Source organism: Guyanagaster necrorhizus (assembly GCF_019112545.1).
Source record: "Guyanagaster necrorhizus MCA 3950 unplaced genomic scaffold BT62scaffold_11, whole genome shotgun sequence".
Classification (NCBI taxonomy): domain Eukaryota; kingdom Fungi; phylum Basidiomycota; class Agaricomycetes; order Agaricales; family Physalacriaceae; genus Guyanagaster; species Guyanagaster necrorhizus.
Genome location: NW_025064890.1, coordinates 971,980 through 995,899, shown reverse-complemented (window position 1 = coordinate 995,899; position 23,920 = coordinate 971,980). Strand labels below are relative to the sequence as shown.

General features: G+C 47.4%; 14 protein-coding genes and 1 non-coding gene across 15 annotated transcripts; 9 read left to right on the top strand and 6 right to left on the bottom strand.

Annotated features, from left to right (window-relative positions):
* Positions 1-867: 867 nt before the first annotated feature.
* On the bottom strand, positions 868-1,615 carry BT62DRAFT_931512 (uncharacterized protein). The gene is made up of 2 exons (XM_043186144.1): positions 1,584-1,615; positions 868-1,525 (listed from the first exon to the last, which is right to left on the bottom strand). Exon 2 carries the CDS (start codon positions 1,394-1,396, stop codon positions 1,205-1,207), a length of 192 nt encoding a protein of 63 aa, XP_043040441.1. The 5' UTR covers positions 1,397-1,525; positions 1,584-1,615; the 3' UTR covers positions 868-1,204.
* A 926-nt stretch (positions 1,616-2,541) lies between these two features.
* Positions 2,542-3,137, bottom strand: BT62DRAFT_931511 (uncharacterized protein). The gene is made up of 3 exons (XM_043186143.1): positions 2,838-3,137; positions 2,736-2,784; positions 2,542-2,677 (listed from the first exon to the last, which is right to left on the bottom strand). The coding sequence occupies exons 1-2, from the start codon at positions 3,026-3,028 to the stop codon at positions 2,778-2,780; spliced, it is 198 nt and encodes a 65-aa protein (XP_043040440.1). The 5' UTR covers positions 3,029-3,137; the 3' UTR covers positions 2,542-2,677; positions 2,736-2,777.
* A 508-nt stretch (positions 3,138-3,645) lies between these two features.
* Positions 3,646-4,368, bottom strand: BT62DRAFT_993801 (uncharacterized protein; the record flags this gene model as incomplete). The annotated part of the gene is made up of 3 exons (XM_043190433.1): positions 4,089-4,368; positions 3,820-4,035; positions 3,646-3,799 (listed from the first exon to the last, which is right to left on the bottom strand). The coding sequence occupies exons 1-3, from the start codon at positions 4,226-4,228 to the stop codon at positions 3,646-3,648; spliced, it is 510 nt and encodes a 169-aa protein (XP_043040439.1). The 5' UTR covers positions 4,229-4,368.
* Positions 4,176-4,729, bottom strand: BT62DRAFT_1075678 (uncharacterized protein; the record flags this gene model as incomplete). Its single annotated transcript, XM_043179141.1, has 4 exons — positions 4,176-4,345; positions 4,392-4,468; positions 4,520-4,623; positions 4,699-4,729. 4 exons carry the CDS (start codon positions 4,727-4,729, stop codon positions 4,300-4,302), a joined length of 258 nt encoding a protein of 85 aa, XP_043040438.1. The 3' UTR covers positions 4,176-4,299.
* A 584-nt stretch (positions 4,730-5,313) lies between these two features.
* On the top strand, positions 5,314-5,835 carry BT62DRAFT_931510 (uncharacterized protein). Its single transcript, XM_043186142.1, has one exon. The coding sequence runs from the start codon at positions 5,457-5,459 to the stop codon at positions 5,730-5,732; it is 276 nt and encodes a 91-aa protein (XP_043040437.1). The 5' UTR covers positions 5,314-5,456; the 3' UTR covers positions 5,733-5,835.
* Positions 5,836-6,524: 689 nt separating this feature from the next.
* Positions 6,525-7,168, top strand: BT62DRAFT_919468 (uncharacterized protein; the record flags this gene model as incomplete). The annotated part of the gene is made up of 3 exons (XM_043184162.1): positions 6,525-6,676; positions 6,951-7,083; positions 7,139-7,168. The coding sequence occupies 3 exons, from the start codon at positions 6,525-6,527 to the stop codon at positions 7,166-7,168; spliced, it is 315 nt and encodes a 104-aa protein (XP_043040436.1).
* Positions 7,169-7,632: 464 nt separating this feature from the next.
* BT62DRAFT_993799 (uncharacterized protein) lies at positions 7,633-8,700 on the top strand (the record flags this gene model as incomplete). Its single annotated transcript, XM_043190432.1, has 3 exons — positions 7,633-7,668; positions 7,723-7,727; positions 7,779-8,700. Exon 3 carries the CDS (start codon positions 7,792-7,794, stop codon positions 8,698-8,700), a length of 909 nt encoding a protein of 302 aa, XP_043040435.1. The 5' UTR covers positions 7,633-7,668; positions 7,723-7,727; positions 7,779-7,791.
* A 390-nt stretch (positions 8,701-9,090) lies between these two features.
* On the top strand, positions 9,091-10,225 carry BT62DRAFT_993798 (uncharacterized protein; the record flags this gene model as incomplete). Its single annotated transcript, XM_043190431.1, has 6 exons — positions 9,091-9,387; positions 9,475-9,528; positions 9,557-9,602; positions 9,779-9,846; positions 9,955-9,980; positions 10,045-10,225. The coding sequence occupies 6 exons, from the start codon at positions 9,091-9,093 to the stop codon at positions 10,223-10,225; spliced, it is 672 nt and encodes a 223-aa protein (XP_043040434.1).
* A 496-nt stretch (positions 10,226-10,721) lies between these two features.
* On the top strand, positions 10,722-11,632 carry BT62DRAFT_931507 (uncharacterized protein). The gene has a single exon (XM_043186141.1). It carries the CDS (start codon positions 11,094-11,096, stop codon positions 11,307-11,309), a length of 216 nt encoding a protein of 71 aa, XP_043040433.1. The 5' UTR covers positions 10,722-11,093; the 3' UTR covers positions 11,310-11,632.
* Positions 11,633-12,810: 1,178 nt separating this feature from the next.
* Positions 12,811-13,731, top strand: BT62DRAFT_1075674 (uncharacterized protein; the record flags this gene model as incomplete). Its single annotated transcript, XM_043179140.1, has 5 exons — positions 12,811-12,879; positions 12,928-12,963; positions 13,030-13,056; positions 13,113-13,396; positions 13,444-13,731. The coding sequence occupies 4 exons, from the start codon at positions 12,811-12,813 to the stop codon at positions 13,377-13,379; spliced, it is 399 nt and encodes a 132-aa protein (XP_043040432.1). The 3' UTR covers positions 13,380-13,396; positions 13,444-13,731.
* A 1,092-nt stretch (positions 13,732-14,823) lies between these two features.
* BT62DRAFT_t68 lies at positions 14,824-14,897 on the bottom strand. Its single transcript has one exon. It is a non-coding gene; the product is annotated as a tRNA-Val (tRNA).
* Positions 14,898-15,803: 906 nt separating this feature from the next.
* Positions 15,804-16,661, top strand: BT62DRAFT_919465 (uncharacterized protein; the record flags this gene model as incomplete). Its single annotated transcript, XM_043184161.1, has 4 exons — positions 15,804-15,889; positions 16,184-16,325; positions 16,348-16,417; positions 16,459-16,661. The coding sequence occupies 4 exons, from the start codon at positions 15,804-15,806 to the stop codon at positions 16,659-16,661; spliced, it is 501 nt and encodes a 166-aa protein (XP_043040431.1).
* A 1,245-nt stretch (positions 16,662-17,906) lies between these two features.
* Positions 17,907-18,677, top strand: BT62DRAFT_993797 (delta-endotoxin CytB; the record flags this gene model as incomplete). The annotated part of the gene is made up of 2 exons (XM_043190430.1): positions 17,907-17,970; positions 18,019-18,677. The coding sequence occupies 2 exons, from the start codon at positions 17,907-17,909 to the stop codon at positions 18,609-18,611; spliced, it is 657 nt and encodes a 218-aa protein (XP_043040430.1). The 3' UTR covers positions 18,612-18,677.
* A 2,049-nt stretch (positions 18,678-20,726) lies between these two features.
* Positions 20,727-21,094, top strand: BT62DRAFT_1075670 (uncharacterized protein; the record flags this gene model as incomplete). Its single annotated transcript, XM_043179139.1, has 2 exons — positions 20,727-20,881; positions 20,958-21,094. The coding sequence occupies 2 exons, from the start codon at positions 20,727-20,729 to the stop codon at positions 20,998-21,000; spliced, it is 198 nt and encodes a 65-aa protein (XP_043040429.1). The 3' UTR covers positions 21,001-21,094.
* A 372-nt stretch (positions 21,095-21,466) lies between these two features.
* Positions 21,467-23,793, bottom strand: BT62DRAFT_1005325 (uncharacterized protein; the record flags this gene model as incomplete). Its single annotated transcript, XM_043177134.1, has 10 exons — positions 21,467-21,711; positions 21,999-22,215; positions 22,268-22,286; positions 22,373-22,540; positions 22,591-22,655; positions 22,852-22,890; positions 22,990-23,058; positions 23,162-23,243; positions 23,526-23,583; positions 23,643-23,793. 10 exons carry the CDS (start codon positions 23,791-23,793, stop codon positions 21,467-21,469), a joined length of 1,113 nt encoding a protein of 370 aa, XP_043040428.1.
* Between the last annotated feature and the right edge of the window lie 127 nt (positions 23,794-23,920).

Sequence of the window (23,920 nt, the reverse complement as noted above, 5' to 3'; positions counted from 1 at the left end):
TTGTCACATAAAGTCACATGTCACATCACATGCTATTTTGGTTCTGCATAAATCTATAAATGCATATGGTTTTGGTGTCTCCCGACCATATGCATTGTGAGATAGTCAACTGTATCTAGGAGAAAAAAAAAAATTCCAGAAGACCATTGCACGAGTTCGAGACCTTTGTTCTCAAAATTGCAGCCCCACAACGCGAGACCAGGAGCGCCACTTTCTCCCTCCGCTCAACGGCCAAAATGCCGATCGTCAAGACTTGACTCGCCGCACAGAGGTTACGGTTGCGCTGCAACGTTATAGTCAATGCGTGTCAACAACGCATCCCCCGATACTGTGACGGGAGCAGCAATAAAACGTACGACCAGAAAATTTCTGTTCAAAATCTCCTTTCGGAGTTTTTATGTGAAGAAATACATGCACGGCGTCGTTTCTTTGGGATTACCTAGCGCTCTCGCGGATCATACTATAGGGTCCGATGCTTATGGGTTCTCCCGAGATGTGATTGTCTGTGCGTGCTGCGTTCAGCTGTACATGTACCCCTGGTTTGAATCTCTTCGTCAGACTTGAGCTTGATTCAGCAACGCGTCTGGGGGCCAAGCAAGTCATTTCCTCTTCAGTCTTGACATTCACTCACATGCACACACCCTAATTGCCGGACTTGGATGGTGCTTATATAAACCGGAAAGACGACCTACTGTCAAATAGAACAACACTCATGCAGCAGTGTTTGCGCTCCCCCCTAATGGACGGCCCTCATAGCTTGCACATAACAATGCACTATCAACTGTGACAAGGACACAATACCACGGGACTGCTTACATAGAATGGATCTCAACAAGAACTCAATCCTGGAATACTTGTCTCTGGAAACCAAAAATGGGTTCAGATAATCACATTCAAAACTGAAGACCATGCTCCCCAAAATAAACTGATATTGATATCCCACAGATATAAAAACGCCCGTAAGTACTAATATGGTTTTTATGTAAGGGAACCAAGGAGAATGAGAAGGATTCAACTGATAAAAACATTTTCTAACACCCCCCAAGGCCTCAGCATGAAAACGACGATAATACAGAATGGCAAGTATCTCACCTCGGTTCAACCAATGCAATCCGACTCCAAGTCTCCACACCTACAGCGCATTTACTGGCTAAATGCCAGATAATCAGCATCAGCACGCCCAAGGTGGACAATGGGCATCAACTTACAGGAGCGACAAGGTGATGTCACCGTTGACCTTGGCCTGGATGGCAATCTCAACCTCGAGGTTAAGGTCAAGACGGAGCTTCAGAGCTGCGGGGGGTGCAACAGCCTGGCGCTCAGAGCGACCGACAATCTGTCCGCCGAGGACAGAAGAGGATTGAGTAGGTGCGAATTTGGTTTCTGGGGCAGACATTGCAATGCTGAAGAAAAAGAGTCGACGCGGTGGTCCTTTTATACGAGTATCGACTACTGGATTAGGATGGGGGCCAGAGCGATGTACCACTAATTCAGCTAATCGGGTGCCTCACCAAATTGATTGCGACTGAAACATGAGGTACGTAAACGTTTTTTAACATTTCGTATTTAAGAAGCGTACATACCCCCATTCTGATATATACGACGGCATTTCTTCCAGGTTCGGGTCCTTCCGACGGGCAATTTGATAGACGAGTTCCGCTCCCATTTCAAGTAAGTTTAATACTCGCTCTCAGGATAATTTTGGAATCTTCAACCTTTGATATTCCGGACGTTTGTCGGTCCGGATTACCGTGAAATTTAGGGCGCAAGAAAGGTTGCCGGTGACCTTTTTATCGCCTCCCGTCGTCAGTGTGTCGCAATTAAATCAAGAATCGCGGTTCGGTCCAGGGTTGAGCATCTCGTCATTGGGACTGTGCTTATTAACAGTCAATGCAACACGTGCCGCGGAACTGGGACTCGGAGATGACAAGGGGGGAGATTTGATTCCTGAGGAAGGCTTAATGCGTGAGCTACCACATCAGAGTTGTACAGCGCAACGCCGCCGCCGTTTGGTTTCCTCTCTTCGTCATAAATTTCATTGATGAAAATGAGAGTAGGCAATACGATTACGATACGCGTAGACGGAGGCGCCGATGGGAGCTGATGTGCGTTTAGACCATCTAAGTGGTATGCGTTGATGAAGGCCATCAGTGGAACACGAGGAATAAACAAGATACGAACTGACCCTTGCTCCGTGGAGGTCGCAGAGGAGTGAGTCATCCAATTATCTTTTCGTTGTTCGCCGTATTCAACTGCTTTCAGAAGCTCATTAGAAATTCATCTCGCCATAGGAATTTCTCTGGTTAGAGTACGCGTCGTAATGCTGCTATTTTGAGCGTGTCCTTTGTCGCGGTCCTCGGGCATTCAGGAAATGTACAAACCATCTTTTATTGATCCTCAGGTAATAGCCATCGCGCTTCTGGTCTATATCTGGCGAGAAAAGTGGTATGGCACGATGCATGATCTATGTATTAAGTGCAATGTCCCAAATGCGCTGTACAGCCGCCTTCATTGGCAAAAAACTTTCTCAAAACTTAATGCGTTGACCCAAAAAAAAACCACTGATATTCATATGTCACAGATGTAGAACCCTCCCCAAACACTAGTATGTACAACCTCAACCGCATTGAGTCGATGGTTTTCCAAACGAACAAATGGATCTCTCTCTATGAAAACCCTAGCCGCGAAACCATTCTTAGCACCAAATACAAGGTGAACCCGCCAACAAGTCTTACCAAAAATGTCGGCAGTTCCATCCGAACGGATCGAGAGCACATTTACTCACTAAAATTTGAACGTCAGCTTGAGAATACCTCAGGAGGCGGAACACAACTCACAGGAGTGACAAGGTGATGTCACCATTGACCTTGGCCTGAATGGCGATCTCAACCTCGAGGTTGAGGTCCAAGCAAAGCTTCAAAGCTTCCTTGGGAGCGACGGCGCCCTTGTTGGAGCGGCCGACGAGTTGTCCGCCGGCGACAGAGGAAGTCTCGGCAGTGGTGTATTGAGTAGCAGTTGGGGCAGACATTGTGATGCTGAAGGATACGACTAGGAGAGATTTTCGTCCTTTTATACGAGTAATCCCCTCCCTAGGCGCTGGTGGAGGATATCGATAGCATTGTCATCGACGCGCCATGGTGGCGGTTCGTAAACCGGTGCCTCGCCTGAGTAACTTTGACCAATTTTGTGCATGGGGGTGCGAGTGGCCAGCTCCCTCGAGTAGCTCTGTGTCATTAGCTGCGAGAATATCATAGATTCTTCTGCCACGAGTAAAAAATCAAATATTCGGTGACATCTGTCTGTCCTTCTGAGGTCAGTAAGCCCTCCGCCACAATCGAGGGGGAATGGGACCCACAGATTTTTAATATTAGACCATCCAAGAATCCGCAGTCTCAATTTCCCCGCATGTACATGTTGTTCCTCTGATATTATGGGTGTTTGTAGGTCCAATATCACTGGGCCGTGGGCACCATTCACACACCCTTCAAGTCCCTTTCCATGAACTCGCCGAAGAGAAGAGCTCTATCAGCGATCCAGCACGATGAACGAAAATACTTTCTTCAACTTCGAATTGGAAGCAACCTCCAGTGAACCCTGCGTCTTCTTACCGAAGTCCGACAACACCAGACTACAGTCCTTTGAATGTCAAGTACGTCGTTCGCCGACCGCAGCCTTCAAGTTTCCAATGGTGGAAAGGGTTCCTCCAGTCATGTTCCCCTCTTCTGTTGTGGCTACTTGCGAGAAGAAACCTTGAAAATTGACATGGTGGCACATGAGTTCAATTTGGATGTACCCTCGGCTGTACCATCAATCGCTTACCAGTGAGCACCTACCGAGATGTCGGTTCTATCGGTATCAGATCTCGTTAATATTTCTGTGACGTCTAAGCTGGCTGCGAGGGGTTTGTACTCCACGGATTCTTGAGATCGTGATGAGATGTGTAGCCATCCCCATATGCAATGGACATGGTTCTGTAAGCTGTGATAGACGTCTTTCTCTCGATAATGGTGGCCCTTGGCCGGGTGTCTTCGAGATCTAGAACAGAATCACAAGACGATACCTGAATCTTCGTCATGTGGATCTCCTACCTGTCTCCACTAATAGACGTGGGGCAAGTGTGGCGTCGTTTGACTCGTTTCTCCAGAAAGGTATGCAAGCCATAGCGAAAAGCGGAGACGCGTTTAAGAAGTTCCCACCATATTTGGGGATGCTTTTGTGTTATTGACATGATATATCTGAGCTGCGTATAGGCAACTATGGGTGATTAAGCCGGGTGTCTTTGGATGCATCACGTAGCGACTATCGAAGAAGAGATTCATAGAGCAGCGTAGCACTGACAGCTTGCCTAAACACTTTAGGATAAAGTGGATATTAAATGGCAGGCAGAGAACCGCTTGGCAGTTTCTGTTAATATCGTCGCGAGGCCTGGCGATTCACGGAAAAAAGTTTGCATGTCTACACGTCCAAGCTGCAGTTGATACATCAGCATACAGCGAACCTACCTATTAATTAAAAAAACGAGGTGTTGGTCAACGTAGACTCGGGGGGGAGTTACGCTTACAATGATTGCGAGAGACGCAAGCGCCTCACAAGATATGGTAAGATACAAAGACGCCCAGTCGTCTGGAGTCAAGGAAATTCCGGTATATTAATACTGAAGCGACGCTTTCTTCGAGGAATTAGAGGTTACCAGCGTACATACGATGTCTTCAAGGACGCGTGCATTCATGACTGAAAGCACAAGAGAGTTCGGCCCGGTATCCGCTCTCTTCCGTAAGTAGTTCAAGATTGTTGATCAGCACGCAGCCACTCCTGCCATTTAGCTATTTTACAAATCCTTTTCTTTGAGAAAACTCCTGGGCACTTCACTTTCCACTACCTTCTATTAGACTTGCATTCTGCTGGATTTTTAGGGTCGTCGTTGCCAAACCGGTTATTGACTTTTTCCCAACTTTCGCGCAGTGTACTTATTTCCTAGCTTGAGCTTTCCCCAGATTGCCACCTGGGATCGGTATCATGTCAGCCATCCGTCTCCAAGTCGTAGCCACATACTTCGAACAGCCATTATCTCAAGAAAGATTACTTGGAACCTTCATGCAGAAAAACAGTGCATGACAACGCAGGCTGTACCTCCATTCAGCTCGGCAACTTGAACCGTTCTACTTTTCTCTTCCACCTTCGTCGAACCGATTCCCACATTCGGTCCAGCCTTTGATCTCAGGTTCCGTTGCCGTCTTCCGGACCGTAACACGACGCCACATTCAAGAACTTTGATGCGTTGTCAGTTTTTTTTCCAAGTACTCCTCCATTGCATTGCATTGACTAATTATCAGTACATCGACGAAGGATCAAAATTGACGTGGATTCTGTGCCACTGCGCAAGCTCGACGCTTGGTCTAGAACTGTTTCACAGAAAGTGCCCTTTGTTCTTTCTATTGATAGTACTTATCCCGGTCATGGCAAAACCCAAACCATCAGGCCAAACTTCAAAGGTCAGCCGCGAGACCGTACGATTTCACGCGTGGAGAATTTTAGGGTTATTATTGTATGTTCAGGGGAGCCCGGCTAGGAATTCAATGTACATGTCGTTGTATCGTTCTTTTTTTCCTTTCAGTAATATTCTGATTTACAAGAGAAGTTCTGCAGGAATTATGAAGGCCGAGAACAACGATGCTCACCGGATACGCCGTTGCCTGATGGGAAGACTAGACTGGGGCCTCTGGCCACACTGATGCAGTCTGATGTATTGTAAAGACGGCATACCGCACATTTACAACGACCGGTTTCTGTGTAGGCTATTCGGACCGATGTTTGATTGTGCGCCAACCCAATGCGTATACTCCGTAAGTGACAGAGACTTCCACACCCGTTTGAGTTCAACTTGAGAGAAGTTGAACCGCAACCTAAACTCGGTGGCGCAGAATTCGGCAGCGGTCAAGACTTTCGGTTTCTACATCCCCCAATCAAACCCGTCTCCTCAGTTTGGCCCTCGGATACCCACAGCTGTACCTGCATTTTCCAGCAATAGGTTAAGGCAAGAACATGTGCAAGGTCAAAAGCTCGTATCATGCGCTGCATGACTTCGATTTGATGCCAGGTACGGGAGAAAAGAACAATGAAAGGTTATTGCGCGAGCCTCGCTCTCAGCTAGTTGACTTCGCACCCAACAGTCATGTCAACCAATATTTCGATCTCGTGTTCCGATTGTCTTCCCCCGCAGGCTAGTCCTCAATCCGAATTTCCCCCAGACGCCGCGGTACTGATTTGTTTTAATAATGCACATGTGCACTGCGCGTGCTATTTTTTTTTGAAATAAAGGATTAGCCCGGGGCCGCTGTTTACGTACCGGACTTCAGCTTCAACCTTCTCGGTGTTCTACACCTCTGGAATGAATCAAGTCGAGACGACGAGGCACCCGGTTTACTTTCGGGTTGAGTTGCAAGCAATATAACTCTTTTGGGCCGTCCATCTTCGTATAAAGGATCAGCTTGTCGGGATTTGTCTTCAGCATCTACAGCTTTAACATGTCTGCCCCAGAAACTACCTCCATTGCTACTCGCTCCAACCAGGGCACCGTCGCTCCCAAGGAAGCTTTGAAACTTCGCTTGGACCTCAACCTCGAGGTTGAGATCGCCATCCAGGCCAAAGTCAACGGCGACATCACTCTCTCCCTCCTGTAAGTGATTATCATTTGGTTCCAGTGTTCCTAGGCTGATCGTCCGCTCTCTATAGAGAGTAAATGTCTTTTGTGGACATGGTGAGATAAGAGTCGGAGTGTTGTTGTCGGGATCAGGTAGGAATTATTTCTCCGTGTATCGTTTGGGTCGACGCTAAGTCTATTGTCTCGCTAGGACGTCCAAGTCATGATACGGCCAAATTCATCTTGATTCCATTCTTTCCTTCATCCCTTCACCAACATTGTGTATCAGTTTTTACCGATCTTTATCCAGTTACGTAGATGCCAATATCAGTGTTGTTTTGGGGCTTCATGTATCGAGCCTAAGGAAGATTTGCGAAGAACTGAACCGCGTGTTCATAGATGTAAGCGGGTATTATATTCTTAGCCTGCTCGAAATGACATTAGTTAGTGTTCTGATGTTTCCCATGAATTGTACTAATGTATGCATTTAGTAGGTAGATAATGAACCTATGGGGCAAAGTTCAGTAGGAATATACACATGGAGTCGATTGCTAAGGGAATTGCACATTGAAGTTGTAGTTTCGTATGTTTACTGTTAACTGTTTATTTTATGGTGAGCGAGTATGTTCTTTAGGGATCAATGAACCATATATGGGCATGGCGAAGGTCTACTGCCCCTCCATCGCTGCCGGTGCTTAAAAGGAAAAGAGTGTACCTCCGGGAAGCTAGCATTTAGCCGTCTGTGAGTGCCAGTTTGAATTCTCTGATGCAGAAGACCTCAGCGTGACCAACAGCCTGGGAGAAATACAACCCGTAGGTCAAGAGGGTGGCTGTCATTAGAGGTCGTTCAGCGCTCAACATTGAATCATCTTTGTTTCCATATGGCCAGAAAACTGAAGATAAATATGTGGGCATATCGAGCAGTGAGATTGTTTACGAACGGAGAGGATGAACATTTGCCGGACCGATGTAGCAACCCGCCACGTGTGTCTCTTAACTTGAATTATTTAAGTTCGTCCTTCATACGCGTATGAGTTCCCCGAGTCTTCATAAAGCGGCTTGAGGCTAACTTCGTTCGATAGCGGAAGTAGGTATACAAGTTCATCTTCTTCCAGCAGTTTCCCAAGCCATATTCCAGGATTCTCAACCCGATGTCGTGCCACACCTGCAGCAACTGCAGATTCGTCAATTTCCCTTCTCCCGAACCACAGCTACAAACGCTCAAAACGATCCAGAGCTTTGATGGGCTTGTTTCTCACATTCTACGTGGGTCACGGCCATTGCTCAACTCAGACCATGCCTTGATGGAGGACGAGATTGCGAAGCTGGAACAGTTGCGGTTTTTATATGATGCCCAGTTCCAGGAGATCCAGTTGCGCCAATTTCCAGTCTTGAAAGCCCTGAAAAATCGCGTGTCGATCTATTCCCCCATCCGTCGTCTACCCCGAGACATTCTGATTGAAATCTTTCATTATGTTTGCAGCTCAGATGCATGGGGAGACGCAGAAAATGCCATCGGGCGTGATAGTCTAAACATGGCTGGACCTCTTTGGGTATTAGGGCGTGTCTGCGGGTTTTGGAGGGATACGTTGAACACCTCTCCAGCGTTCTGGGCTCGGAATGTCCTAGTGATAACCCCTGTCTCCAAGCACGCCCACGAGATATGCCAGACATATCTCAGATGTGCAGGCGAACATCCTCTCGGTATGCGAATCGACTACTGGAGCAACAAGCGTGCAGAAGATGACGAAATCCTGTCACTACTCCTTCAATCTTGCTATCGGTGGAAGGATGCGTATATACGCATCGACAGGCATAATACGCACTATCTGGAATCTATATCGCACCTTCCCGTCCTAAAGACGATTGAAATAGATATCTGGAATGACGACGGCAATGATTATCGATTATCGCTCGGACATATGCTTGAATGCCCCGCAGCTATGGCGAGCAATTCTTTTAGGCCCAGGAATCCATCAAGTGAGGTTACCGCCCGGGATAACTCATTACTCTGGATGTATATATCGCCCGAAAGATTTACAGCCATTTCCCATGCTTAAAATGTGCCATATCTCTTTCATGATCTCAGGGAGCTTAAAAATTGACTCGCCGGTGATTATGGCGGAGCTCTGCCAGCTCAAGTGGGGGATTTAAGTATTCTCAACTTTCTAATAGCACCGACGCTCCAAAGTTTGTCTATTAGCAGCTTTTCACCAGGGTCATTGTCTAGTATCACCTTTTTCCTCCGTCGATCGGGATGTCACCTCGAGAGCTTGAATATATGCCTCCGAATACTAGATCCGTCAGCCTCGATCAGCGAACTTCTCTCTTCTGAAGTCTGTTCCGTGATCACTCACTTCAAACCCGAACTCGGTTCGCAATTGATAAAGGTTGCCAAGGCCCTCGCCCCTCTCTCAGTCCTGCCCAATCTGCATCATCTCGTCCTCTGCATGGCGGCTCAGACTTCCCGTCATAAACAGAATTGTCTTGTGAATGTGATCTGCTCCCGCCGTGATGCTGGACTGCTGAAAACGATTGAAGTGCAGTTTGCTCATGATGATAGTCATGACATAGATGAAGTTGATGATGGTGAAGACGACGAAGATGATGACCGGAGGTGGGCCGATTTTCATGATATGGAACTGGATATCCGAGCTCACTGGGGACAATCTGGAGATGCGAGTCAAGAAATGGAACCCGCTGGATTTGGGCCGCCGTCCATTTTGGGATCCATATCAACTGCCAGTGTAAACGACTGGAGAGCGTTGATAGATTTATGATATCACCGGCAAAACATGTAACAAGCATTTGATACTACACGGTGCTGACACCAGTACTTGTTCGCCGAATCCAAGTTTGAGCCTCATTTCAAGAAACTAGAAGTTTATGTATAGTCTTGACTCGACGGCCTAATAGACATCGTCGTTAATAGAGCCAGATTTGCTTGAGAAGGGAATATTCAGTAACTTGATATCGAGTATTCCCTGCCCATCTATGAACAATATGTTTTCCACTCCTTTCAGAGATCAGTTTCTAATTGCCGGGTCTGTGAGATTTGGGTATTAGCTTAACCGGGAACATACTTCGATATGAAAGCCAGATAATTTGTCCTAACTTTAACTTTGCTGGAAATGACAGGTCTGCTAGATCCTACCAACCTTCTCGCTAGGACGGGGAACAATGCGCCAGAGGTCGAACTCACTAGAGTAACAAAGATCACCGCGACACATAAACCGAAGTAAGAAATGCAGTAGGCAGCCTCGTCGCCATCTCAAGCAAAAAATATTCCCGGGGAGTCGAATTCCACGCCATAGGCGTCGGATCCTGCTATCCGCGAATGGTGAGTTCACATTTTGTATTCTCGCTGCATGCTTCAATGAAGCTCTGCTTTGGCGATGAAACAGGAAGGAGGAGACTCAGGAAGGAGTTACGGAGACACACTGGTTGGGAAGCAGGGAGCCTGAGGGGAAAGCGTCAAGTGGGTGCTACGGCCCTAAAATAGGCGCCACCGTTGCCACGATGGAGGTGAACGATGTCAATGAGAATCATGACGCGCTCAACCTTGTAGAGGGCTGTCGTAAATAGCAAAAACCGACATAGGTTACAAGCATGCCTCAGACGAGCGGTGCGCACGAAAGTCATTCAAACCTCACAGAGCATAGAGACGAGCGGCCTTTCTGCGCCACTGACAAGACCTCAATATCAATCTACGTTGACATCTCCCAAATGTGACGATTCGTAACGACACAGGGACGTAGTAGTAGAGGGTGACAGCAAGTTGCTGTCACCCTCTATCTCACACCGAAGGTCCTAATAGCAACAAGATGGTAGCGTGACTGGCCCCAGGCATCTGGATACATGTTTAATACAGTGAACAACGTGTACTCAACTTGAAGAATTGTGTCGTGATCCGATGGTAGTCCTCGCGACTTGCCGTTCAATTCATCTACAGCTTTAAGGAGAGAAATACGAAGGAACGAAACAGAAAAAAAGCGCGGGAATCAGCAGCAGCAACGAACAAATGAGCGTTACCGATAAGAACCAGATCTAATGAAGCCACGTGCGATTCTTGCCCTTTCGTGTCTCGCCTGCAGCAACTATGGATTCATCAACCTCCTTCCTCCCGAGTGAAAGCTACAATCTCTCAAGGCTGTCCGTTCGCAATTCCTAGAAGGGTCACGACCATTGATTGACTCCGACTATACGGTCTATATCTTTGTCGAGTTGGAACAGCTGCAATCCTCGTATATCCATCGGTGGCGATATAAAGTCCTGGAAGCCCTCGAAAGTCGCAATTACCATCTGCCATCTTCCCCGAGATGTTCTCATTGAGATATTTCACTCTGCTTGCGACCCGCAGTGGTGATACCCACCAAGATATGATAGTTTAAATGTAGCCAGGCCCCTTTGGATTCTGGGCTGTGCCTGTGGGCTTTGGAGAGATACGTTACACATGTCTCCTGCTTCATGGGCTCATAGGCTTGTCGTGAAGGTCTCTTCCTCTAAGCACATCTTGCAGGCTTTTTTGGATCACACGCGAACCTCCTCTCAATCTGTACATCTTCTGCGACACAGCGGCAAGCTGACAGAAGATGGATCGCTAGAAGAACCTTGTGTTCATTCTCATTGTCATGTATCTTACCCACCTCTTGGAAGCTGTCACAATTGAAACAGAAACATCTCCGTCACTACGTTTCTAATTATCGCTTGGATACGTGTTTAAATGCTCCGAAGTGGTGGAAAACAACGCTTCCAAGGCCAAGGGATCCATATGCATCAACTGAGGTTACCGCTTGATGATTCCAGTGATATCACTTGCCCTTGATATTCAACTTCCTGGTATGACAGCAGAGTGCGAAGGGCCATTTAGTTCCGGAGAGATTTGTAGTGGTCGGTTCAGCACCGTGTGCAGGATGGCTATTAGATACTCCGTATTCAGCGCTTAGACGAATACCTCCGCGATTGATTGACGATTTCAGTGTTATTTTGGTTTGAGATATTGGCTGGGATGGATGTACAAATGCTCCTCCGAAATATCCTTGCTCGTCCAGATGTTATCCCAGTAATGTAGAAAACCTATTTCCACGTATTGTAACTATCACTGTTCTTTAATCCGGAGAGGCGATCAGCACAGGTTCCGACAAGGGCCAGAAGAAGGTCTGTTACTCAGTTAAAGCTTTCCATTCAAGCCATTCGCTGTCAATGAACTAGCGGCGACGCCTCGCACGAAGCACATCTGGGAGTGTGATTAATATTAGGCGACAAGGGCAGTCGCGGTGACTGGAAGTTTGTATTTGGACTTGATCAGCGACGTGGTGTAACTAAGGCCGCATGTACTTGTGACGCGCTTGAATCTCTGGAAAAATATCGTCCTTTGTCGTACAATACGCAGGATCCACATGCAGGATCTCGCCCAGACTGTGACTGCTGCCTGATGTGATTGACGCGTCTGTCACGGCACGCTTCACACGCTAGTGGAAATTTGACGTTGGGAATGTCTCAGGTGGCGATGCACCAGTTGTCTCCTGACCATTCTTTTCAGACGCCCAAGTGCATCATAAGCGCGCGCCAATGACAACCGATTCGTGGATGACTGGACTTCCTCAAGCCTCAGGTGATGTGAACATCTCCGCCGGGCGGTGATGGTTGGGATGCGAGACAGCAAATCACCAATTGAACGTTGCCCCATCCTGTCTGGCTCTTGTGCTAAAGGTGATATCCTTAATCTTCATGTTCCCCGCATGCTCGTCTATGATTGGGTCAGAATATCCTCACATGTCATTCATATTATGGTCATTTATAATATCATTGTTGACTGAATGTGATTTTACTATAGGATGATAATGCAGCGCGTTCAATGGAGCCTGAGCTCCATAGCTATGAAATATTTGGGCGTCTAAATGATGTCCATTGTAGCGTCCTGCATATCATAAATGGTTCGACACTACTCCAGCGCTGTTTTGGTTAGTGGAGGTGAGAAACCAGTACTACGAAATGGCTCCTTTCCCCGGATCTCAAATGAAGAGAACACAGAAAAATTTCATGCTAGTTCAATGCTAGATGTCAATGTCAGACACTGGCAGGCATATTTCCCTCGCAACTTTTTCTCAATAACTTTGTTCCATCAGGTCATCAGGTCCGACGAACTGGTTTCCTCCTCCCAGTTGAATATGTTTGGAGAAATCCCCCAGGAATTAACCTTGTTTTTGGACAAGTTCTTTCGAGTTCACCGGGCCGCCGTGCAACATCCCTAAGGTATAAAAGCTCACCCCTTCGTCTCTCAAAAGCGTCAAGCACCTTTGCCCAGCTTCTTTAATCGACTTGTATGTCCCATTCCATTGTTTCTAGTTGCACTTGTGTTTGCTCATTCTCTACTATTCGGCTGATAGCACCTGACCGCCAACTACATCTCCAAGGTGTGCGCATACTATCTTTAACCCTGACGCGCAACTGAAATATAGCACTCCACCAGACAATCGTCATGGCCAATTTCGCGACCCGTTCATTCTTCATGTCTAACGAAGGGGCTGTGGATGGTGTTGTGATTCAACCTGGCGGCAGCACCAAAGACATAAAGGAATCGGAGAAATTGAAATTCAGCAAGCCGGGAAAATATGTTGTCGAGGTCAACGGTGTCGTTGTGTTCAGTGTCGACTACCACAGTGGCAAGTTGACTGTCAACGATGGAACATCGGCTTCGTCCGACGCTGCGTTCATCGTCTCCGCTAAGATGTCCTGAGATCGTGTCCTGAAATTGTATGTCTTACTGTAGCACTCCATAAATTTCTGACCCTCTTTTCAAGGTCAGCGAGATCGGCTAGCACCCTTCCGATGCGTTTAAGTTCATCGTTATTCACTGACAGCATATTTATTCAAAAATCCCAAAAAAATCGCCCATCCTATTATCATTGCCCGTTTTTACCTACTGCTATCGTTCCTTACTCATATTGCCTTCTGTCCATTCAGTTGCTATCGTCCCGGTTTTTATATTCATTTACTACCATGAGTCTTGGACTTTGCTACCTGTAGCTAGGAACAATTCGTGTCGTAGTCCTTTAGTTTGATTGAAATCGTACATCTTATCGCTGCTGTCTTTTCGGATGACCTTGAGTTTTTTAGTGAAAGGCAGGTCAACTTCCTTTGGTAGTTGTAAATTGCTCAGGGGAGAAAGAACTTGGAAATGGGATGACTAGATTCCGTGCAGTAAAAGGAAGATAAGGGCAGAGATGATGTAGGGTAACGTGGCGCGCTGTCAATACCCAAGCGCGTACAGATATGCTTCCTATGGCCTGTCCTTTGCCAGCAGTCGAATTCGGACACATTAGGAAATGTAGACTTTGATAGAATTAACCAAACATAGTGAACAGCTTGCGAAGGAAGAGGACATAGTGTCGTATATGGGAGGAGAGTGAACTAGTAATCCCCGAATGATTGAGGTTCTGTTGAATCCTTGGTCACTCCTTCAAGTCCATCTGGTCCCCGAGGCCTCTATGCATTTCCCCCCAGAAGATGATGTTAGAAGTAGGCATGTGTAACATCGCAAGACACTATGCCAAAGAACTGGTCACCACCACCACACCGCATCAGGAGGGAATTCAATGAGCGGATCTCGCAAGCGGTTCGCTTCCCTTCGCACTTAGCACTCTTCATCCCTACCACATTATTAGCGGCTGGCGGACAACAGAAAAGTACCACGTTCTTCAGGACGTGGGCTCTCGCAATTGGAAGGGAAAACTGTTTCAAGGATAGCGTGGCTGTATGGTGCGGGGCACCTGTAGGTGTAGCTGTTGGAGGTGCTAGTACTCACACAACGGAGTGACACAAATATGGACTCACCAATTTTAAGGTAAGTATATCTGTAATCCGCGGGTACTTGAACGCTGCCAAATAGCGTTTAGCTAGAGGAAGGTGCGACAAGACGAATATCATCCACAAACATCCGTCGTGTCTCCAATGCTGTAACCGTTGCTGTTCATGAGATGGGAAGAATAAAAACAGGCGGTATTCGTTATCAGTTCAAAATGAGAATCTTCTGATGCACCCCCTGTCTTATCGACCGGGGACATGGCTCAGGAAGGTATGTATCGCCATCCATATGCCTCGAGTAGTAGGAATTATCAGACAGTGAGGAGCTAATTTCCCGGACCCGCACGAGAAAAGAATTATGTTGAACAGCATCATCATGAGTCGACCCAGATTCGAACTGAGGATCTTCTGTGTGTAAGACAGATGCGATAACCAACTTCGCCATCGACCCTTAATGCCAGAAATGTATCCTTTATGGAGATGAATGAGAGCGATACGAGAGCTCGCGTGCTGAGATAGTGTATTCTCTCCCATTGTACAGCGGCCATGGACAGGCGTCTGAATCCACGAATACCAGTGTGAACGGCGGATAAAGAATTAGGCTCCGCACTTGGACGCTTTATTAGGTGTCGTTGCCAGGACTTGTAACTCCGTAATGGGGTGAAGATTCAGCGGGGTGCAATAAAAGGCGAGAGGAGGACCCGAAAATGGAATGAACATATGTCTTGGAGCATCTTCGCGGTGGGCGGAGTACAATGATACGAACGTGTTGTACTTATCTGGGTGCGCGTGAGTACGACGAGTGCTATTCAACGATGTTACCAACCTGCTTATCACCAGACGTTCTAGTAAATACCAGTGTCCCCAAGCCCAAACCATTGCCCCCGTACGAAGTCGCAAGCCTCACGTCAAGAGCCCTTTTACTATCTTCTAGCCTGGAACGTGGATATGGCTTAGCAACGTATCCACCATAATGATGTGGACAACACTCTTTATCCGGCGCGTATCTAAATATCCCTTAAGTATGACAGGCAGATTATTCACAGTGACCGGCAACATGCTCTCGGTCGCGTTCGCATCCGCGTCTCCTGCTTCAAGGCGCAAGAGAGTTGTGGAACGGCTAAAGAGCGAAAACCTGGTATACTGCTGGACACAAGACCTGATAATGGAACAGAAATGATAGCAAAGTCTGACTCATGGTAGTAAACGGGTATAAGAATCAGGACGTTGGGGGACGAAAACAAGGGGGAGAATAACGATGAGTTGAAACGACATGAAATCCTGCCGGCTTATCACACAAACAAAAGAAGGGGGTACAGCAGAGACATTGTTATATGGTAACTCAATCAGGCATACCATGTCATACTGTGTGCGACTGAGATTAAAAAAAGAGATGCCTGAAGAGAAGGAGACCAGTCAAAGCAAAAAGGGAATTTTATATCGGTAAGCACCGAAGCAAAGTTAAGGGTTTGAAATCCTTAGACACGAAGACCTTCGGAGAACCAATGGTAAGTTTTTGGTGATGCTGCCTTGAAGAACCCAAGTCTCCTCGTTCTTGATGTTCGCCTCCAACTTCATGGTGATCACCAAAGGGGGAGAGGCCCCTACCAAATGGCTCAAACCATTTGATACCGAGTGGACGTGGCGAGTAAGCTCGAGGAAACATCAAGACGAATTCGACGATCAAAAAAATCTACGGAGGGGTTAATGTTGGCGCGAACTGAAGTAATTGCGGAGGAACTTGTTGGGAAGCGTAAACGCCAGCTTGTACTCCCAGCAGCTCTTCCCCTCCTCGGTCGACTGGAAGAGTTTTACCAACCCTTTCTCCTTGTTCTCCGTCAAGTGGGTAAACGTCGCCTTGAGGTCATCCCCACTTCGTGTACGTCTACATCCGCTCGCAGGACGTCGAGGAGGAATGTGACGATCTTTCCGGCCATAACGGACACCGTCACATCAGTTTGAGACATGACGGTACTGTTGAACACAAATTGGCGAGATCGAGGCCCCGGTAGCGATCGATGGCGGCCTTGAAGTCCTTCCAGTCGAAATGTTTCTTATCGGTCGTGTCGTCGAATTTCATGCAACGGCGGGGGAACTTGATGAAACCTATGCTGATGGGTACAAGACTCTCGGGCAGCTTGGAAAATCGGTCAAAGGCGAGCTCGGCTATATAAGGATGTCGCTTAGTAGGAATTCAAAGGAGAAAGAAGCCTGACAAATGATTAGCGTTGAACTTGTCTCTGTTGGCAATAAATGGGGTCAGAGTCAAGGTCAAAGTGTAAAAAGGGTACGTACTTGAAGGAGATTATGAGATAGGCCTTGTTGTGAAGGAAGACTTCGGAGGGTTGGTCTGGATAAGGGATCACAGGAAGTAGGACGAAAGAGGATTGAGACCATAAGACCGTGACCAACACATTGCTAGGTCCTGTGAAGCGTGAACCTTCAACTTCCTGACGTGACAGCAGAGCACGAAAGGCAACGTTCAGAATCGCTGTTGTTTGGAGATTTTCGTAGTAGTAGATTGGACCGCATGCAGCAGGATGGCTATTATGGCTCAGACATTAATACCTTTGCGCAAGCACAAGCGCCAAAAGGACACACCTGCTATTCGGGGCATGTCATACGTATCCGTCGAGCCCTCTGGTTTTGTCCTGACACTCTCATCTAGCAGCATCTTGAATCTCGTGAAGGGCGTGGGATTTGGTCTCGAGATGAATTGGTGGCCGTCGTGGGTAGCGAAACTCGAGACGTTGATGGATGATAGTTGAGGTCAAAATGCGGTCGAAAGGTATAGAAAACACATTATTAATGTCTTTGTTACATTCATGCGTGACTATTGGTCCTAAGTTTTTCTGGTCTCAGGTCCGAATCTTGCTCATTCGCAGCGTTGAGCGGGTGAAAGTCCTCTGTGAAAATCTTGTCATTTATTCTTGGCTTTTGTGAATGTTCAATGTTCAATATTCAATGCTTCCCAGTGCCAAAGTGCTGAAGGAAGGAAAGGCACAAACCGCACGACGAAGACCACCTGCCAGTGCGATCCTTTCTTTCAATGGAATGCCGAGCCCGCCGCTGCAAACAACTGCCTATCGAGCCACACCTACAGAATCCGACTGTCTTGTTTCACAAAGTATTCGCTATTTCGCTATTTCTTGGCCACTGCGAAAAAGACAGGCGCACATGCCTGCTCACCGAATCGCCTCAGAATGCTCAAGTCCAACCTCGTACTACCTCTGATTGTCCGCCATCCGCCAGAACGGTTCATCTACAAGTCCCTCCCCACTCGCCCTCAAGATATTGAAGGATGCTGCAGTCTCAAATTATGAAATCTGACTCTCGTGGTCTCAGCCGCTCCGCTCCGTCTCCCCTAACTCTTATAGACACTCGGTCTCTTGTAACCCTTCAAAGTCTTCTTATACACTCGCCTTCAAATCAACGAAACCTCTCATGATGCCCTTCGAGTATGTACCCTTTCCTCGTCTTCGGCCTCGAACCTCATCCTTCATCGCCAACAGCGCTAGTCGTTCGTCGGTTTTCCTGATATTGAATTACTACACATTGACATACTTATGTAGACAAGCCCGCATTCGAACAGTTTTCCAAGTTGCCCAAGAACCTCGAACCCACCGTGACGGAGGTCATCAAGTTTGTTGGCCATTCCGTGAAATTCGACGATACGACCAACCGGAAACAGTTCAACTGGAGTGATTTCAAAGCCGCCCTCAATCACCACCCAAACGGCGAAATCACCTTTGACCTGTTCAAAACGGATGTCACATCCCGGACTGATCCCACTGCGGTGTCCATGATCGTTAGGGAGGTCGCCTACCTCCTCTTTGGTGTCCTCCAAACGGAGATAGACCTACATGATTTGGCAAAGATCACCGAGACGACGTTTACCCACTTGAAGGAGAAAAAGGAGAAAGGATTCGCAGATTTCTCAAAGAACTCCTCCGAGGGCAATAGCTCCTGGGAATACAGGGCGGTGTTTGCAATCCCCCTTTACGGCCTTTCCACTTACTTCTACATCTTGGTGACTACCATGAGGATAAAGGCAGACGTCGAGAACGAAGAGTCTTGGGATCTTCGAGACAGTACCCCAAAGAACTTTTCTGCAACCATCGACTTGATGAGGTTCATCGTCGCCGAGGGCTTCAAGGACCTTTAATCTTGACGTTGACTGTCGTAATTTAGATTCATCATCCTACTTTTCGCTTTAGCAGATCTCATTCGTCTTCAGGTGTCTCGTAATAAGCCGGAAGAGTGAAAAAGTCTCACTCGTAGTTGACGTTCCTGTTTTGATAGTACTCTAAATTGCTTGGTCCCACTTCAAAGTACCATCAGTTGGGTTGACGCTTTCAGTATCCGGGTCCGCTATCGGGCTGATAGAAAACGGCTAGATCATTTCCGTTGATTCCTGCTATCGTTATGCATTGACTCGTCTGGATTCTATACTGCACCTTCCCGCGTTGCAGGTGATTGATATAGATATCTACATGACTACGGCTTTGATTCAGTATCACAGCTCTGGCAAACCCTAAACTCTTTCAGTGCGACCTGATGGTTTACCCTTGTATTTTTAGGATGCATTATTATTACCGAGATCTCGGTCCCACAGGTCATTGTCCGCACCAGAATATGTCACTCGCTTTGTCCATCGATCGGGACGTCGTCTCGAGAGCTTCAAGGAGAACATTGTTTCTCTCGACCGAGGTCTGTGCTCGCAAATTTGACATTGACTTAATGGTGTATCAGCCGTGCGATCGTACCACTGGTAACATCCGGTATCTGTTTTCAGTGACACGAATCATTGGGCCTTTGCTTCCAAACAGCGGCCAGTTTCTGGGTAAGTTATTATCGGAACGAACGGTCCTGACCCGGCTAGTTCCGCTTCCCTGTTCTCAGTTCTACTACGCATACCAAGCAAGATGGTAAAAGAGAGCAGTTTTGTTGAACCGAATATAACATGGGCGGGAACGAAACAGGTTCATTTCTATCTCTGATGGAAGACAAACACGGGGCCTTGAAACCCGCGCGAACTTGACGCGAATATGGACGCCCCTGCCCTGGTCATATTCAACGCACTTTGCCCTCCAGCGGCAGCCTCATACCGTTCCCAGGGTCCCAAGTTCCGCCATGCACCATGAATATGCGTCCGAAAGCAGCCGATCAGATCGCTGAACTCACTGCGTGTCCAGGCTCTGGTGTGCACCCGTGGTGACACGAACGAGGATAACAAAGAAGCGGATGCAGGGATATTGCCAGCACGAGTTAGTATCCATCTCACTAACCAATTGCCCGGGTTCATTGCGAGATCAACTGTATTACGCCGCGACCCATGAATCAGCGTACCCATCCGGGCCAAACTGATTGCCCTCATCCTACAGAGTCAAAGCAGGGTAAAGAAGACTGATATCCGGGGGAGTTGCAGTTCACGCCACAGGTAATGGGCCAATTGACATACCGGCTGCTGGAAAACGTTCTGGCTCGAAAGAACGACCCAGCGCATCCCCGAGTACAATTACCATACTATTCATGGGCTTTCTGCTGTAGTCATCCATGTTTGAGGTATCTGATTCGGAGGAAAAGAGGAAAAAGAAGAGCAGCAGAGAGGAAAATGACGTCGAACCTCGGGCTACTGTAATTTGTTGTAATAGGGCTGCGAAAGGCTTCGGGCATGGACCAAGTTCACGAAGCTGTAATATCGTTCTTTGTTCTCTGTTCCTTTGTGATTTCTGATATTGGGAGCCTAGCCTTTAGTACGGGATGCGGGTGAGTCGAATCCAAGCTTGCGGCAATATCTTCGAAAAATTCCTTCCGATGGTGCGCAGAGAAGTGCGTCGGAACGGAACTGATGATGGAAACTGAGTTTAAAAAGATTTGCGGATGGTTGCGAGTAGGCGATATAGTCGCAGACACGTCGCGCGTCCCTGGGCCTAGAAGAACCCATACAGATGAGGATATTCTTACCAGCACCAACGACATTTTGTAGCATATCCCCATGGCTTGCATTCTATTTCTTTAGTCTATTAGAAGATCCCGAGTCACAGACATATGTCAATGAAGGATTCGATTCTGCAGCGTGTTTCTTATGAAATAAGAACCGTTACGTAGGGCTCAGAGCTTCGAGACGAAAAAAGCTAAGTTGTTTGGGCAAGGCACCCGACTTGCTGAACTGCATTATGGCGCGAGGATATCCTTATTCATATCCTGCAAATGCCTTGGGTCAGACAATTCTCATATAAAAGCTTGACCAAAGCGACTCACTCAATATCAGCAAAACATGTCTGCCCCACAAACCACTACCTCTGTTGCTACCCGCTCCAACCAGGGCACCGTTGCACCCAAGGAAGCTTTGAAGCTTCGTCTTGACCTCAACCTCGAGGTTGAGATCGCCATCCAGGCCAAGGTCAACGGGGACATCACCCTTTCCCTCCTGTACGTTGACGATTATTGCAGTCTGGCACGCCCTTACACTGATTGTTCGTTTTTCCAGCGAGTAAATGTGCCGTAGGCCTGGAGAGAGGGTATTAGATTGCGGTTGTCGGGTTCGGTAAGGATTCGCTTTGCTGAATACCAGTTTTTATTGATGCTGACGTCTAAATGCCTAGCCTATAATCATGTCGATTACCTTCTTCCTATCCTTCATTTCTCCCTTTAATTGCATTGTATTAGTGTTTTACCGGCGTTCATACATTTGGCACATACCAATATCAATGTTGTTTTTGGGGCTCCACATATTGAATGACCGCGCACATTCAGTACTAGTAGGTAAATGCTCTCCTTGTGAGTGAAGTCAACAACGGTGATGTATTTGCAAAGAACACGACGTTTTACTTCTCATAGGCAGGCCGTGCCAAAGTGAATTACATACTGACGTAGTTTCGCCTGTTTACCATAACGAGGAGAGTCAGTGAAGTATCCCACTGTTGCACTGTGACTGTCAGTGCGGATAATAAAATATTGTCGCTCTAGAGAACAGAACTGTTAGCATGGAACTGTCTGTGAGTATCGGTTTGAATTCTAGGTCGTTTTTGTTAGGAGCCGGTCCGGTGAGAGCGCAGAGCAACCAGCCACGTGCATGCGTTCCTTACCACCGGGGTGACTTCCGTCGAGAAGAACAGGTGTACGTGGGCGAACGAGCTCAGTTGACCAGGTTGAAACGTCCCTTCGGGTGGTCTTCGTGCGGCGTATCTCACCACCACTAAAGCCGTACTTGGTAGCGTCACAGAGCCATGGAAGTACTAGCAGTAGAACGAGGGTGGAGCCTGGAGGGAGTATCTAGTTAACGAATTTGGAACGACCACACGTAATCCTGCTGTGGAAGCACAAATCATTCTATCCACCTTCGGCACATCAGTGGTAGGGTTGACAGCTTTTCACGATGTCTGAGTGACCAAGGTGCTCCTTCACACTTCACATGGACAAAGGTTCACTAGGACCATACTAAATAAACCCAGGAAAGACGTACGAGCTCATGTAAGAGGGAACCACAGATTCAAATTTCGTATCTCTTCTGCGATTGCTTTCCTTTTATGGTGAGGGAACGATGAACCGTGTGTAGGCACTGGCCTGAAAGCCAGCGCGAAGGACTTCGGTATCACATCGTCACTTCCAGCACGCAGAACGAAATGATGTTCTCGGAGAATCGAACTGCTGGCGCTGAGCTGCCAGAAGACATCAGCAAGATCGAACCCAGGGGCTGCTATTAGAGGACGTTCAGGCTGGCGCGGTTCAGTGCTAAACATTACATCACCCTTGTTCAAACGTATCTGGATGCATCTCGAATAGAGTCAGGTAGTAAAATTGTTCAAGTTTACGAACAGAGGCCCCGCTGGAAAAGCTGAACCGGACCAGGTATGGTACGCGCCACTTATCTTGACTACACATCCCAAAGCCTGCTAAACAAAGCGACAACTGCCGGCTTACAGGCTGTTGCGGTCGGAACACTTGTTAGCATCCGGCAATCGTTCGTATAGTGCAGCGGGTGCATTGACATGGACAGGAAGTACAATTGGTTTCTTTGGTGCGTAACAGTCTGTATTGCTATAGATGCTCGTTGACGGTTTTGTAATGGCTGTGGGAACGATGATCCATCTGGCAGAAGAGTCATCACAGGCGGCATGTTGAGTATATACATAACATACCGAGGTTTACACGCTAGGGAGACATCGCAGCATCTCATCCGCCATACATGAACGGTATCACATCTCTGAAGGGTCGACCTTCAGCTTAACTAGCGTGAGTAGATTGTAAGATTCTCATTCATTTACAATGCTGAAACACGTTATGATGAAAGGATCTTCCGCGTATCATATAAGTATTAATATCCGTAGTTGCCAGCATCCATAAATCTATGAGATACGAATATTAGCGTTGATTGTATTTCGAGGGTCGAGCGTGCTTACCTGGGAATACAGGCGTGCAAATGAATCACTTTCATCTAACTAGGCCCGACACGTAAGCGGGTTGTCTTGTCTTGACATTGTTGGGAACGCCGGGTCTGCTAGACGCCACCATTGAAGAGGCATACCAAACAAACGTACGATGCGTGCTACCGAGGGACGATAACATTTCGGGAGAGTCGAACTCCACGCCATAAGCGTTGGATCCTGCTATCCGCGATTGATGAAGTCACGTTTTGCATTCACAGCGCGTGGCTCAACAAAGCTCTACTTTGGCGAAAGAACACAGCCAAAGCTGAAGCAAGACACGTACGCTGGGAAGCACAAGCAGCCAAGGAGCCTGAGAGGAAAACGTCAAGCGGATGCTACGGGCATAGGAAAAAGCGCTACCGTCACTGCGATGGAGATGAGCGATGAGAATCGAGATGCTGGCAATGTCTTCCACAAAAAATCTTCCTGGTCGCATCATGCCAATTATAACTTGGCCGGGCGATTATGAATCACACTTGAGGTCTCAAAAGGGTTATCTGTGCTGAAAACTGGGCGCTCTGTCAAATTTCTCTCGAGATATCTACGCACCCGAATGAATTGCTATGTAGTCACAAAAGGTGGAGCTGAGTTTGCGCGACTTGGACTGATATATTTTAGCAGAAAGCCCTCTGTAGCATCTCCGTCACAATGGTTCCATCGTGGAGAATGAGAGACTGGTCGACATTGACAGAATTCGTGGTAAATCTAGAAAAATAAGAATTCGAAAGCGTCCAACGAAGATGAGACAACCAGTAATTACGTACCGCTATCTCCATCCCATCCAGAGAATATCCGCATCACATACGAGCTTGAGACGGGTGCTAGATGTCGGTAATATATCAGTCGTAACGCGACATCTGGATACCCAGTAGAACCTTCCTTCTTCTTGAGGGTGTTGACGTCGTACGGGAACATAAGTGTGTCCACGGCTTAGACAGCGTGCCAGCAAAGGCGGCTAACTATCTGACGTATGATAATGGTGAGAGCAAGAGGCAAAGGCAAAGTGTACCCAAACAAATACACATTCATAGGTTCGACAAGA

Excerpts from the sequence above, each read along its gene's own strand:
- BT62DRAFT_931512 (XM_043186144.1), bottom strand. The coding sequence starts at position 1,396 with ATGTCTGCCCCAGAAACCAAATTCGCACCTACTCAATCCTCTTCTGTC.
- BT62DRAFT_931510 (XM_043186142.1), top strand. The coding sequence starts at position 5,457 with ATGGCAAAACCCAAACCATCAGGCCAAACTTCAAAGGTCAGCCGCGAG.
- BT62DRAFT_931507 (XM_043186141.1), top strand. The coding sequence starts at position 11,094 with ATGTCTCCTGCTTCATGGGCTCATAGGCTTGTCGTGAAGGTCTCTTCC.
- BT62DRAFT_931511 (XM_043186143.1), bottom strand. The coding sequence starts at position 3,028 with ATGTCTGCCCCAACTGCTACTCAATACACCACTGCCGAGACTTCCTCT.